The sequence below is a fragment of the Ranitomeya variabilis genome, chromosome 3, assembly GCF_051348905.1.
Source record: "Ranitomeya variabilis isolate aRanVar5 chromosome 3, aRanVar5.hap1, whole genome shotgun sequence".
In the NCBI taxonomy this organism is placed as follows: Eukaryota; Metazoa; Chordata; class Amphibia; order Anura; family Dendrobatidae; genus Ranitomeya; species Ranitomeya variabilis.
This window is the reverse complement of record NC_135234.1, coordinates 175,238,572-175,252,676: the sequence shown is the minus strand read 5'-3', so window position 1 is coordinate 175,252,676 and position 14,105 is coordinate 175,238,572. Positions and strand designations below refer to the sequence as shown.

The following is a 14,105-nucleotide window of genomic DNA, read 5'->3' as shown; positions in this document are numbered from 1 at the left end:
CATATGTTAAATAGTTGCAAGTCAAATTTATGTATGAGATACTCAGATGATTGTCTATAAAATGATGGTAGTCGCATGTTCGAAGCAGTAGTGAATGATGAGATATGGAGCCTGAAAGTCAAAAGTTTAAAACATTGTTACCCTTTTGCTCGTCAGTGTATGCTAACAAAGTGCATTAGCAAACTGCAATTAAAGGAAGTCTGTCAGTAAGATCAACCTCCCCAAAGCGCATTTATGGGCATACAGGACTTTGAAATGTAAATCCAATGATATCTTTACATATTATATTTATTACTGCACTCCCAGTAATTAGTGTTTTAATGCATGTACAAATAAGCTGTAAAGTGAACCTGTCAGCATGATTGTGCACAGTAACCTACAGACAGTGTCAAGTTAGCATCGTTATACTGATTAAAATGATACCTTAGTTGATGGAATCCGTCTTGTGTTTGTTATTTAATCTTTATTTTCAGTTTTGAGTTAATGATATACTCGTGCTCCGGTGGCCTGTGGGGGGTCTTCATGTGGTGCTCTGATTAGCTATTCATACTGATGGTTTATGACAGGTCACTGATCCCTCAGTGACCTGCCCCCTATTTTACATACTGAATAATATTTGTATTGAAAAAAAAATCACTTTCAGCAGGCAGGCAACGGTGCCTGTTCTGCAGCATGATTGCACGCATAATATGCAATAAATTATTTTATTTGCTGATATAAATTTATTCAGAAAAAAAAATCTGTTTCAAAATGGCACCAGCAGTGCATCTATGTGTCTAACAAAAAAAGTAGAGAAAAGATAGGATCCAACTTAACTCTACAAAACCTTTAAGGGATGAATAAGGGTATCTGTGCAAATAGCCTCCTCAGATGGAAGAGGACTTGTTTGTTGTGAATTCCGCTCTTGGGCTCCCTCCGGTGGTTGTAAGTAGCACTTTTGTGAATTCTGCTCTTGGGCTCCCTCCTGTGGTTTTGAGTGGTATAGCTGCTTCTTGGATTTAGCATCAGCAGCTGCTCCCACTGATCGTTTTTCTGGCTCGGCTATTTTAGTCTGGCCTTATTCCTCAATCAATGCCAGTTGTTAATTGTTCCTGCTTGGAGCCACTGCTCTTTTGGATTTCCCTGACACTCTGTCCAGTTCAGCAAAGTTAAGTCCTTTTGTCCTTTTGCTGTCCACTTGTTGTGACTTTATTGTTCAGCACATTCTATGTTTTGCTCATTTGTCCAGCTTATCAGTATGGATCTATTCAGCTAAGCTGGTAGCTCTGGGCTGCAGTTTTTGCCCTCCACACCTTTAGTCAGGTGTGGAGATTTTTGCATGTCTCTGCGGTGGACTTTTTCTAGTTTTTATTACTGACCGCACAGTGTTTCTTTCCTTACTGTCTATCTAGCTAGAATTGGCCTCCTTTGCTAAATCTTGTTTCATACTACGTATGTCATTTTCTTCTCCTCTCACAGTCAATATTTGTGGGGGGCTGTCCTATCCTTTGGGGATTTTCTCTGAGGCAAGATAGCTTTCCTGTTTCTACCTTTAGGGGTAGATAGTTCTCCGGCTGTGACGAGGTGTCCAGGGAGTGACAGGAACATCCCACGGCTACTGCTAGTGTTGTGTTAAGATCAGGAACTGCGGTCTGTATAGTTACCACCTGCCCAGAGCTAGTCGCATGTTGCTCCTAAATTACCAGTCCATAACACTTGTTCTAAGGTGCCACTTATTCGATTTAGCAATCCTAAAAGTCAATAATGACCCTTTAACAAGCCACATGACTTAGAATAAGAAGACAAAACAGAAACTCCATTTGCAGACATGTGTCTCAGGGTGTTTGCCCCTCTTCAGTGCAAAGCAGGAGATCTGTTTTGGCTAGTTGAGAGACCTCTGACTGGGAGTCTAAGTGGGAACGTTTCTCCTTGTGGAGAGTGCCAAGCCAGAAAAAGGAGGATTATAGGGCATATAATGGTCCCCTGGAAATTTAAATATGTGTATAGCCTCTTCAGAAGGAAGATAGTTTGATTTCTGGTGCAACCTATTGGATGTAACAATCTTCAATATAGATCCATTATTGAGTCTTGCAACATGACTAGGATAAGAAATCAAACCAGAAACTCTATTTGGAGACACATGTTTTGGGGTTTTGTCCTTCCTCAGCGCAAATCAAAGAGACCTGATTTAGCTAGTATCTGCACACTATGTCTTTTAAATTCTAGCGTACACGTTGAGTTTACAAGCAGAAGATGCTTCATGAAAATGCAGGCAGTGTTTTTCCTGAAGTGTCAGTTTTGATTAAACCACTTAATGACTGCCGATACGCATTAACCCCTTCCCGACTTATGACACATATGCTGCATCATGAAAGTCAGTGCCAATCCGACCTGTGACACAGCATATGCGTCATGGTTGGATCGTGTTCCTGAGGGTCGGGTGACCCGGGTTACTAAAATGTCTCCCAACCCGCAGGTACGTGAGGACCTTAGTTGACCTTGGGGGGAGGCTTTGACCCCCCCCCCCCGTGGCCACGATCGCTCCCTCCCATGTGACGCTATCCCTCCAATCAGATGTGGAGGGGCGGAGTGAAACATGTCTGCCATCACTCTTCAGCTTCATCCCTTCCATGGAGGCTGGAGAGTGAGGTTCTTGGCTGCTGCCACCACCGCTGCCTCCGCCTGACCGCTGCCGCCAGCGCCTGATCACCGCCTGTACTCCCCTTTGCTGCCCCTCTCTCCCCTGCCATCCGATCCCCCCCAACCTCCGCTCCCTCTCCCCACCCCAGTAATCACTCAACTGCCCCAGTGATCACCCTTCCCTGCTGCTGCAGGCTCCTAAATCTCCTCAGCCCCCTCCTGCCCCCTACTCCTGACAGCTCCCCCTACCCCAGTGATTGCCCCCCTGCCAGGGTGATCACCCCCCTACCTGGTGATTGCCCCCCTGTCCCGGTGATCGCCCCCCTGCCACGATGATCGCTCCCTTGCCCTGATGATCGTTTCCCTGCCCCGGTGATTGCCCCGCAGATCGCCCCCTGCCTCGCTGATTTCCCCGGGCCCCGCTGATCGCCCCCCTGATTGCCCCCTTGCTGCAGCTGGCTCCTGCATCTCCTCAACCCTCCGCGCCTGACAGCCCCCCTGCCCCTGTGATCGCCCCCCTATCCCGGTGATCACCCCCCTGCCCCCGTGATCACCCCCATGCTCCGCTGATTGTCCCCGTGCCTTGCTGATTGCCCCTGTGCCCCACTGATTGCCCCCTGCCCCGCTGATTGCCCCTGTGCCCTGCTGATATCCCCCTTGTTGCTGCTGCTGGCTCCTACATCTCCTCAGCCCCTCACTCCTGACAGCCCCCCCTCCCCGGTGATCGCCCCCTGCCCCGGTGATTCCCCCCTGCCCCGGTGATCACCCCCCTGCCCCGGCGATCACCCCCAGCCCCGGTGATTGCCCCTGTGCCCCGCTGATTGCCCCCCTGCCCTGCTGATTGCCCCCATGCCCCGCTGATTGCTCCCGTGCCCCGCTGATCACACCTGTACCCCGCTGATCGCTCCTGTACCCCGCTGATCGCCCCCCTTGTTGCTTCTGCCGGCTCCTGCATCTCCTCAGCCCCCCGCACCTGACAGCCCCCTCCTGCAGTAGAACGTTTCACCACACACTCACACATACACACGCACACTATAATAAAGTTTAAATTTTTTTTACACACGCACACACACCTCACACACAATGTCCCGCTCGTCCCGCTCATCCCAGTCACAAAGGGTGTACTCAGCAGAGGCGGCATATTCCTTTATTGCCTCTGAAGCTGATAGTGAGGGAGAGGACCCCACCTTTCTCTATTTCTCCTACTCTTCCTCCTCCAGTGACACGGAGTCACCACCACAAAGATGTCGCAGGACAAGAAATCGTCCGGAGCCCAGGGAAGAAGAGCCGGAGGCCGGAGGAGAAGACCCACAGCCAAGTGTGAGTAACCCCCAACCTAGTGCTAGTTACGCCCAACCTAGCACTAGTGCCCCCACCTGGACCCCCATCCCAGAAAATTTTGCTTCACGGATTCCTGATTTCGCTCCCCAATCAGGAATCCAGTTCGAGACTGCCAACCTCAGGGAAATAGAGTTTTTCAAAGTCTTTTTCTCTGAGTCAATTGTCAGTGTTATGGTGGAGCAAACCAACTTGCATGCCCTGCAGTCTTTTGCTGAAAACCCTAATTCCTCATTTTCTACTTGGAGTCTCATTGACTCAGTAGAAATGATGAAATATTGGGGACTGGTCCTTCACATGGGGCTTGTGAAGATACCAGAAATTCGCCAATACTGGAGTACTGATATTTTATATCAAGCTCCACTATATGGCATGGCTATGATTCGCAAACGTTTTGAGGCAATTCGGACATCCTTCTCCATGATGACCCAAATTTTGATAGACTGTTCAAAATTCGACCAGTCATGGAACACTTCAGCAACAAGTTTGCTGAAGTGTACATTCTCCAAAGAAAAATTTGTGTGGATGAATTCCTCATCCACTTCAAAGGGAGGCTTCAGTTCTGTCAGTACCTGCCCAGCAAGAGGGCGAGGTACTGGATAAAACTCTATAAGCTGTGTGAGAGTACCTCAGGGTACACTCACAGCTTTAGAGTTTACCAAGGGAAGGACACCAGGATCCAGCCCCCAGAATGTCCACCTACTCTGTGGGTGAGTGGGAAAATTGTGTGGGATTTGGTCTACCCACTGCTTGATAAGGGTTACCATCTGTACGTTCATAACTTTTATACAAGCATCCCACTCTTTCAATCCCTCTCTGCCAGAGCTACTGCAGCTTGTGGTACTGTGTGCAGAAACCAGAGGGGTCTCCCTTTGTCGCTAATTGAGCAGATTCTCCCAAACGGTGAAAGCCAAGCCCAATGTAGCGGCAACATGCTTGTGGTCAAGTTCAAAGACAAAAGGGACGTCTTTTTCTTGACAACAATCCATAGTCCTGGCACCAAGGCCACCACCATTTGAGGTACCCCAGCACAGGTCCACAAACCGGACTGTGCCCTGGGGTACAACAAACACATGGGGGGAGTTGATCTTTCTGATCAAGTCCTTCAGCCCTATAGTGCCATGCGGAAGGCGAAGGTGTGGTATAAAAAACTGGCTGTGCACATCATACAAATGGCACTGTATAATGCATACGTGCTATCATGATGTGCAGGCCAGACCAAAAACACCTTCCTTCAGTTCCAGGAGGTGGTGATAAAGGCCCTGATGTTTGGAGACGAGGAAGGAGCAGGCCCCAGCACCCCTGGACCTCAAGTTGCCCGAGCAACATTTTCCCCGTGAGGGGAGAAAAAGAAAAAGATGCCGGGTATGCTAAGGGATAAGAAGGGAAACTCGTTTCCAATGTGAAACGTGTCCTGACAAACCTGGACTGTGTTTGCATGAATGCATCAGAATTCATCACATGTCCGTGGACTAAACACATCCTGACATTCCCCTACAGAACTCACCCACACCAGCCTGATATACACAATACCACACACACACATCAACCTGCCGTACACTAAACCACACCAACCTGACATACAGTACGTCAGGTTGGTGTGTGGTGTGGTATAGTGTACATCAGGTTGGTGTGTGTGTTGTAGTGTACGTCAGGTTGGTGTGTGTGTGTGGTGTATACTACGCCACACATACCAACCTGACGTACACGACACCACACCACACACCAACCTGATATACACTACACCACACACACCAACCTGACGTAATGTCAGGTTGGTGAGTGTGGCGCAGTGTACATCAGGTTGGTGTGTAGTGTACATGTGGTGTAGTACACGTCAGGTTGGTGTACGTGTGGTGTATTATACACCACACACCAGCCTGACGTACACGACACCAAACCACACACCAACCTGACATACACACCACACCACACCACACACACCAACCTGACATACACACCACACACACCAACCTGACGTAGTGTCAGGTTGGTAAGTGTGGCATAGTGTACATCAGGTTGGTGTGTAGTGCACATGTGGTGTAGTACACGTCAGGTTGGTGTACGTGTGGTATAGCATAAACCACACACACCAACCTGACGTGTACTATACCACACGTACACTACACCACACACACCAACCTGACATACAGTACGTCAGGTTGGTGTGTGGTGTGGTATAGTGTACGTCAGGTTGGTGTGTGTTGCAGTGTACGTCAGGTTGTTGTGTGTGGTGTATACTACACCAAACATATCAACCTGACATACACTACACTATACCACACCGCAGAACAACCAGACGTACACTACACCACACACCAACCTGATGTAGTGTATGTCAGGTTGGTGTGTGGTGTATGTCAGGATGGTGTGTGTGTGTGGTGTATACTACACAATACACACCAACTTGACGTACACTACACCACACCACACACCAACCAGACATACACTACATACTTTCCATACGCGACATGGTGTCCGCTAATGATTGGAGCTAATTTTTCATTCAAAAAGTCAAATGGCGCTCCTTTTCTTCCGAGCCCTGCCGTGCACCCAAACAGTGGTTTATGACCACATATGAGGTATCGGTGTACTCAGGAGAAATTGCCCAACAAACTTTAGGATCCATTTTATCCTGTTGCCCATGTGAAAATGAAAAATATTGAGGCTAAAAGAACATTTTTGTGAAAAAAAGTACTTTTTCATTTTTATGGATCAATTTGTGAAGCACCTGGGGGTTCAAAGTGCTCATTATGCATCTAAATAAGTTCCTTGGGGGGTCTAGTTTCCAAAATGGGGTCACTTGTGGGGGAGCTCCAATGTTTAGGCTCACAGGGGCTCTCCAAACGCAACATGGTGTCCGCTAATGATTGGAGCTAATTTTTCATTCAAAAAGTCAAATGGCGCTCCTTCCCTTCCGAGACCTGTCATGCACCCAAACAGTGGTTCCCCCTCACATATGGGGTTTCAGCGTACTTCCATATTGCTTCTGCTGCTGTGAAACACCTGAAGGGTTAATAAACTTCTTGAATGTGGTTTTGAGCACCTTCATGGGTGCAGTTTTTAGAATGGTGTCACTTTTGGGTATTTTCAGCCATATAGACCCTTCAAACTGACTTCAAATGTGAGGTGGTCCCTAAAAAAATGGTTTTGTAAATTTTGTTGTAAAAATGAGAAATCGCTGGTCAACTTTTAACCCTTATAACTTCCTAGCAAAAAAAAAAATATTTCCAAAATTGTGCTGATATAAAGTAGACATGTGGGAAATGTTATTTCTTATCTATTTTGTGTCACATAACTCTCTGGTTTAACACAATAAAAATTCAAAATTTGAAAATTGAGAAATTTTCAAAATTTTTGCCAAATTTCTGATTTTTTTCACAAATAAACACAAAAATGTATCGACATAAATTTACCACTAACATGAAGCCCAATATGTCACAAAAAATAGTCTCAGAATCGCTAGGATCCGTTGAACAGTTCCCGAGTTATTACCTCATAAAGGGACACTGGTCAGAATTGCAAAAAATAGCCAGGTCATCAAGGTCAAACTAGGCTGGGTCGTGAAGGGGTTAAAACTCTCTAAAGGGCCGATCGGGAATAAGGGTATAGCGCCCTCCTGAGTCCAAAAATCTCTGGGGTCTCGGCTAACAAGATTAGCTGGATCTGGTCCCTGATCCGCTGAAATCTGTTGGCCAGCAACAGCAGGGATTTTTCTTATTGGTTCTTTTTGATCACTGTGATACAAAAAGTTAGTAAATCATCCCCTCCTCTGTCATCCCCTTAGGTAGATTAATTTTTTCTTATTTTATAATTTTTATTTTTTTTTTTCATTCTTTGCTATTAGGGTTAGAGTTGGGATAAATGTTAGGGATGGGATAAAAGTTAGAGTTGAGCTAAGGGTTAGGGATGTTTTTTTAAAGTTAAAAAAAATGAAGACGACATGACGACTAGTGTTCAGCACAAGTGCTCGCTACTCTGTTTTGCATTGGGTGCACGGGTATGCACTGAGTATCGACTGTCATACACGGTCAATGTTTTCTGGATGTCTAACAGCTGCAAAACATGCGGGTCAGGGACTTCAGCATGTCACTCGAACACCTACAATACTTGGTGTGTACTCGAGCACCTGATGCAAACTCGAGTAGTGAGCACTTGCGCTCAACAGTAATGATGACATATTCAATATGACAACCTAATATTATCAAATTCTCTGTAGTACCTGTGGGTTCAGAATGCTCACTACACCCCTGGATAAAATCCTTAAGGGGTGGAGGTTCCAAAATAGGGTCACTTGTGGGGGGTTTCAACTATTTAGACACATTAAGGGCTCTCCAAACGTGACATGGCGTCCCAGCTCAATTACAGCCATTTTTTAGTTCAAAAATTCAAACAGTTTGGTGTCCCTTCCGAGCCCTGCCATGTGCCCAAACAGTAGTTTTTCCTTACATACAGGGAATCGGCACACTCAGGAGAAATTCCACAACAAATTTTGTTTCCATTTTTTGTGAAAAAAAGTAAAATGTTAATTTTTGCTTTCCACATTCCATTAATTCCTGTGCAACAACTAAAGTGTTAATAAAACTTCTTGAATATGGTTTTGAGCACACTGAGGGGTGCAGGTTTTAGAATGGTGACACTTTTTGGACTTTTCTGTCATATAGGCCCCTCAATTTTTGTTGGAAAAATGAGAAATTACTGATCAATGTCTGATTTAAAGGCATAAAAATTTTAAACTGCAAAATTTTCACCTTTTTTTTACATTTTTTTGAAATTTTCATTATCATTCGCAAATTAGACAGCTCTGGCAAAAATTAAGAGACCACCACATAAAAACCCTGTCATGGGCAGTCCAATCTCCAGACCTGAACCCCACGGAATGTAATCAAGAGGATGATGGATAGTCACAAGCCATCAAACAAAGAACTGCTTACATTTTTGCGCCAGGAGCAGTGTGAAAGACTGGTGGAAAGCATGCCAAGACGCATGAAAGCTGTGATTAAAAATCATGGTTATTCCACAAAATATTGATTTCTGAACTCTTCCTGAGTTAAAACATTAGTATTGTTGTTTCTAAATGATTATGAACTTGTTTTCTTTGCATTATTTGAGGTATGAAAGCCCTGTTTTTTTTATTTTGAGCATTTCTCCTTTAAAATAAAAATTTATTGCTTGGAAATTCGGAGACATGTTCTCAGAAGTTTATAGAATAAATGAACAATTTACATTTTACTAAAAAATATACCTATAAAGAGAAAAATCAGACAAACAGAACATTTTACAGTGGTCTCTCAATGTTTGCCAGAGATGTATTGACCAAAATTTACGACTAATATGAAGTAGAATAAGTCTTGAAAAAACAGTCTCAGAATCACTGGAATGTATTGAAGCGTTGCAGAGTTATTACATTGTAAAGTGACACTTGTCAGATTTAAAAAATTTGGCCTGGTCTTTAAAGTGAAAATTAGCTTTGTTACTCAAGGGTTAAATTTCATTGCCCTTTGTGATGTCTTTAATGCCAGTGTTTTTTTTCCATATTTACTTGTATGATTAGACTAATGAGTGACTTCCAAGTGGAAGCCGTCTGAATAATGGTCAGGTGAATTCTGTTTATCACTTCATGGTTTTATAAAAGGGAAGCAGTTAAAAGAAGCTCAAAAGTCTAAACATACGTACAGTAAGTTGATTTTACATTGCAGTGCAGATATTCATTCTTTTTTTTAGCACTTTTCAGGCGTGTTACGGAGTGAACTCACCTGAAAAAGACGTGATGTGCGTATATTCTAGGGGTCAAGGCCCTGGGGGGGCGGATACACCATGTACAATGCATGTACAATGCAAGCAATATAAGGATAATGTCAGCACTCCTATAGTATTAAATGAATGCACATATGTCATGGCTTAATATTTCTCTATGCTGATTGAGACAAGGTAATCCGAGTAGTGGACAGCCCTTTTAATGATATTTTGGTTAATAAACATTGTAGTGCATAGCACTTTAGTTGATGACCATACATTTCAAATATCTGTTGGGTGATTTTTATTCAGCAGTCAGCCATCTCTTCCAACTCCCTCATACAGATGGGCACTCGACACGACCAAGTATTCCAGTGTTTTCAATGAAGAAAGAGGAGAAAGACCCTTTTTCAGACTCCTCCATATGTTCCCCTGAAAACAAAAGGATTAGCCACTATAATTCAACCTGTCATATTCTTCTTTCTTCATCATCTGTCAAGGGAGAGTCGGAGATGGTCAGCCTAAACATTGTGCTCACTTGACTTTGATTTAATATGTATGGTCACCTTCCCAATTTAAGGTTAATGAAAAATATCTATATAGCAAAAAGCAAAAATAATATAATTGCACGTTAAACAAGTTTTGGCTTCCTTAAAAAAAAAATCAAATTAAAAAATAAGAAGCTGTGCTTTACTGAATGCTCACTTTGACTCCGAGAATCATGGCAGCTCTGTCTGCTTCCCTGAAATGTCTCTGTAGGAGAAACTTTTTAACTGCAATAAGTTGATGAGTCTCGAAAAAAAAGTACAAATCACTAGGAGACAGTTCAGACAGTATTAAGACTTTCTTTTTCCTTGCTTTCTACCAACTGAAATATTTTCTGTCTTCCAGTCGATCCAGCCTGAACTTGAAGTCAGACGATGGCTTGAGATCAAACTGCAAATCTGCACAGATCACAACGGCGATCATTAGCATTCCGACCCCTCCAGCTTTGACACCAGAAGGCGAGAACAGACCTGCAAGCCCGCCTGGACGCACCACAAACATTCATAGTGCCAGCAACGTTGTAAAAGTTTCTGCGTTGTAAGACACTGCATCTAGCATAGCGAATCAAGGCTGTCGTGTCGTGTCCTTTTTTGCTGCAAAATAGTGGAATTAGCAGTGAAGGAGTCACAAGCTTCTGCTAAACTTGCCATTTACCACCATGGAAAATTCATGAAGGAGCACTGGCTATATACATAGGCACCTATACTCATGCATATAGGGTTATGTATAATTTGGATGTTTGCTGCTAGGAAGTTTCATGGCAAGTAAAGGAGTTAACACGAAAAGCAAATTGACAACACTGTGTCTAAACACCTTTTTTTAAGGTTTTCAATGGATAATATTTATTCATGAAGAAATGACTCAACTTACAAAAATTTTAAAATATGGGATCGACAAGGAGAAATTTTTGAAGGTCGTCAAAGGGGAACAGGGACATACAAATGCAATTTTCTTCTTGTAAGAGAATCTGCAAGCAACCAAAATGACACAAAGTTTCTGATAAAAGGTCGGACTTAGGGGCTAGGGTTGGGTTTGGGGGAACTGGTCAAAGAAAATTCTATTTTCCTGCATTTTCTGTGAGAGTGGACATTGAACTGTTCAGAGAACAGCATAGCTCCTAGCACATTTCAGGACGGGCACATTGTAGATGCGAGCACACACTCACACTCATCTTCCCTTGCTGATGTTCTTAATTCTTAGATCATTTTTGTATTAGCCTTTGAAGTCCAAGCAGTGCAGACTGTGATGTTGTCAGGTATTATGTCTGTGAAGAAAAACATTCGTGAATCATAAAAAAAAAGAAAAAAAAAGAGGAAAAAACATGATAGCATTTAGTTTACGCACCATTATTTTCTGCTTTATACTTTCAACTCAGAAGCAGAAGCTGCAAGTTCTGTAAAAAACGGAAAAAAAAAGAAACGAAAAAATAAAAGTTAGAAAAGTACATGATAGAGGATGTACCCCAGTATCCAACCACAATGAATTCAGACACCCGGGAGTAGACATCTTGCTGAGTTTTCTTAATATGGAGTAACCTGGATCTCTAGAGTTCAGTGTAAATACTGTAACCATTCCTTGGTGTTTTCGCATTGATCTATTGTGGCTCCGCACCTCAGGCGTTACACAGATAACAGACTGATCGTGCTGTTATAGGAGACTATTTTTATATACATATATATATATCTTAGATAAGCTTAGGGCCAGGTACACTAGTGTATTCTTCCTTCTACACAAATGTTCCCTTGCTGGTGCTGGCATCCATTTGATTACAATTTTTCAAGATCCAAGTTAAAACAGGGTTTCTAGCTTTGACTAAAGCTCATAAAATTGTGATGTCTCGCCAGGTACCAGTTCAAGGGGAAAGGAGCACTTTGCAAATCAGTCATATTGCACTCCAATTCAATGTCTAGCACTGCTGCATAGTTCCGGTGGATGAGGATCTTAGTGTCAGAAAAAGGGTAGGAAAATCTATTAGCACAGTATGGGTTAAAAGACCCTTTACCGTTTACGTTACATGACATGCACGCCATATTTTTTCAGAAAAAAGTAGCAGATAACATTCCATCTGTTCTTAATAGACGTTATAAGAACTATATTGATAACCAAAATCTCAGGTCAGTAGTCCTGACCATGGAAATATCAGTCATGGAGTATAGAAGTCGTGTAGATGATTGATGGTGGGCAGATGCTGAGTTGGCAGCGGTGGTACAATCTGTTGTGGCGTTAGCTCTGTTGTCAGTGCATGAAGTTTACAAGAACATGTGAAAAACCCATCCCACATAGAGGAAATGAGGTGTGGTATATTTTATATTTCTAAAGACAATATGTAGCCCTCTTCTCTTGGTGGGATAGGTTTCATGTGTCACTTAAAGGTTGGTGGACTCGCTTACATTGTGTTACATTGTGTTTTCCAATCAATTCATTCACTCTCATACAAGTAAACCGTACATTCTCAAATTTGCTGTCTGTCCTACTACCTTTCTGGATGTCAGCCATTAATTGTTCCCACAATCATACAGTTTTATGTCAGAATTGGCCTATTCTTGATCACCCAATGCCGTCACTACACCAGAATAGGTGAAAAAAAATGCATCAGAATATGCACATACCTGTTTTAAAATAGATAATAATGTAATGTAGTTAAAGCAGTTGTCTGATCCAAGACATTTTGAACTATCCACAGGATAGGCCCTGAATATCTGTAATCCGAAATTCCCATTTGAATGCAAATTGTTCTGAAACAGAAGTGGCGCAACCCTAAAGGGCGCGGAGGTAGCAGGTGCAGCCAGTCTGTGGAGAGTGAGGTTGCATCACAAGGTAACAAGTATTAGATATAAATTATGAATTTAGGGTCCCCATTATAGATTTGGAATAAGCACCAACAGTCCATTGATAGATAACAGGAGGGACATGTTAAAGATGATCTCCAGTCATATGATACTGATGACCTATCATGTGATATTAGAATAGGTCATCAATGTCAGATTGGTGGGCTCCAGATCTGTTAGAAGCTCTAGTAGAGGCCAGGTGAAAGCATTAAATGGAGCTGTACCGAGCACCTCCTTTCAATTTGTAACGGCCGATATCAGGTACTGCAGATAAGCTGATATTTTCAGGAGATGATCTACAGTACTTGGCAGCGGCTGCTACACAGTAAAGGGAGCTGAGGCAGTGCAGTATGTTCACTGTTCACATTTGGACTCTGTCAGCGCTAACAGTTGATCTGTGTAGGAGTGTTGGACCACCACAGATATGATATTGATAGGTCATCCCCTTTAATAAAACTCCTCCCACCACTAAAGGGAGATTTCTCGGTCATTAAAATAAAAAAAAAATTATGATGATGCTCCATAGTGTAGCAATTTTTGGTTAATGATTCTGGAAATAAAAGACAACGGGTCAAATTTATCAAAAGTGACAAAAAGAAAAAATGTTTGTTGTCTATGGCAATCAACCACAGCACAACTTTTATTTCACCAGAGCTGCATACAAAACAAGAGCTGAACTCTGGCTGGTTGCTATAGGCAACAAAGACAGGTTTTCTTTTAGGCAGTATTCATTCATGAGGCTCAATTATATACAGGTGTTTCTCCCAAAAATAGAACATCATCACAAAGTTAATTTATTTCAGTTCTTCAATACAAAAAGTGAAACTCATATTAGATAGAGTCATTATAAATAGAGTGATCTATTTCAAGTGTTTATTATATGATGATTATGGCTTACAGCCAATGAAAACCCCAAAATCATTATCCAAGTAAATTAGAATCATTTACAACACCAGCTTGAAAAATGATTTTAAAATCCGAAATGTTGGCCTACTGAAATGTTTGTTCAGTATATGCACTTAATACTTGGTAGAGGCT

General features: G+C 42.9%; 1 protein-coding gene across 2 annotated transcripts in view; it reads left to right on the top strand.

Moving 5' to 3' along the window:
• KCND3 (potassium voltage-gated channel subfamily D member 3) overlaps positions 1-13,550 on the top strand; it is a 702,096-nt gene extending 688,546 nt beyond the window's left edge. For both annotated transcript variants that reach the window (XM_077294902.1, XM_077294901.1), the window contains one exon: positions 10,585-13,550. In XM_077294902.1, the coding sequence (XP_077151017.1) occupies positions 10,585-10,780 (196 nt within the window). In that variant the 3' untranslated portion in view covers positions 10,781-13,550. The remainder of the gene's footprint in view (positions 1-10,584) is intronic.
• The last annotated feature ends 555 nt before the right edge of the window (positions 13,551-14,105 follow it).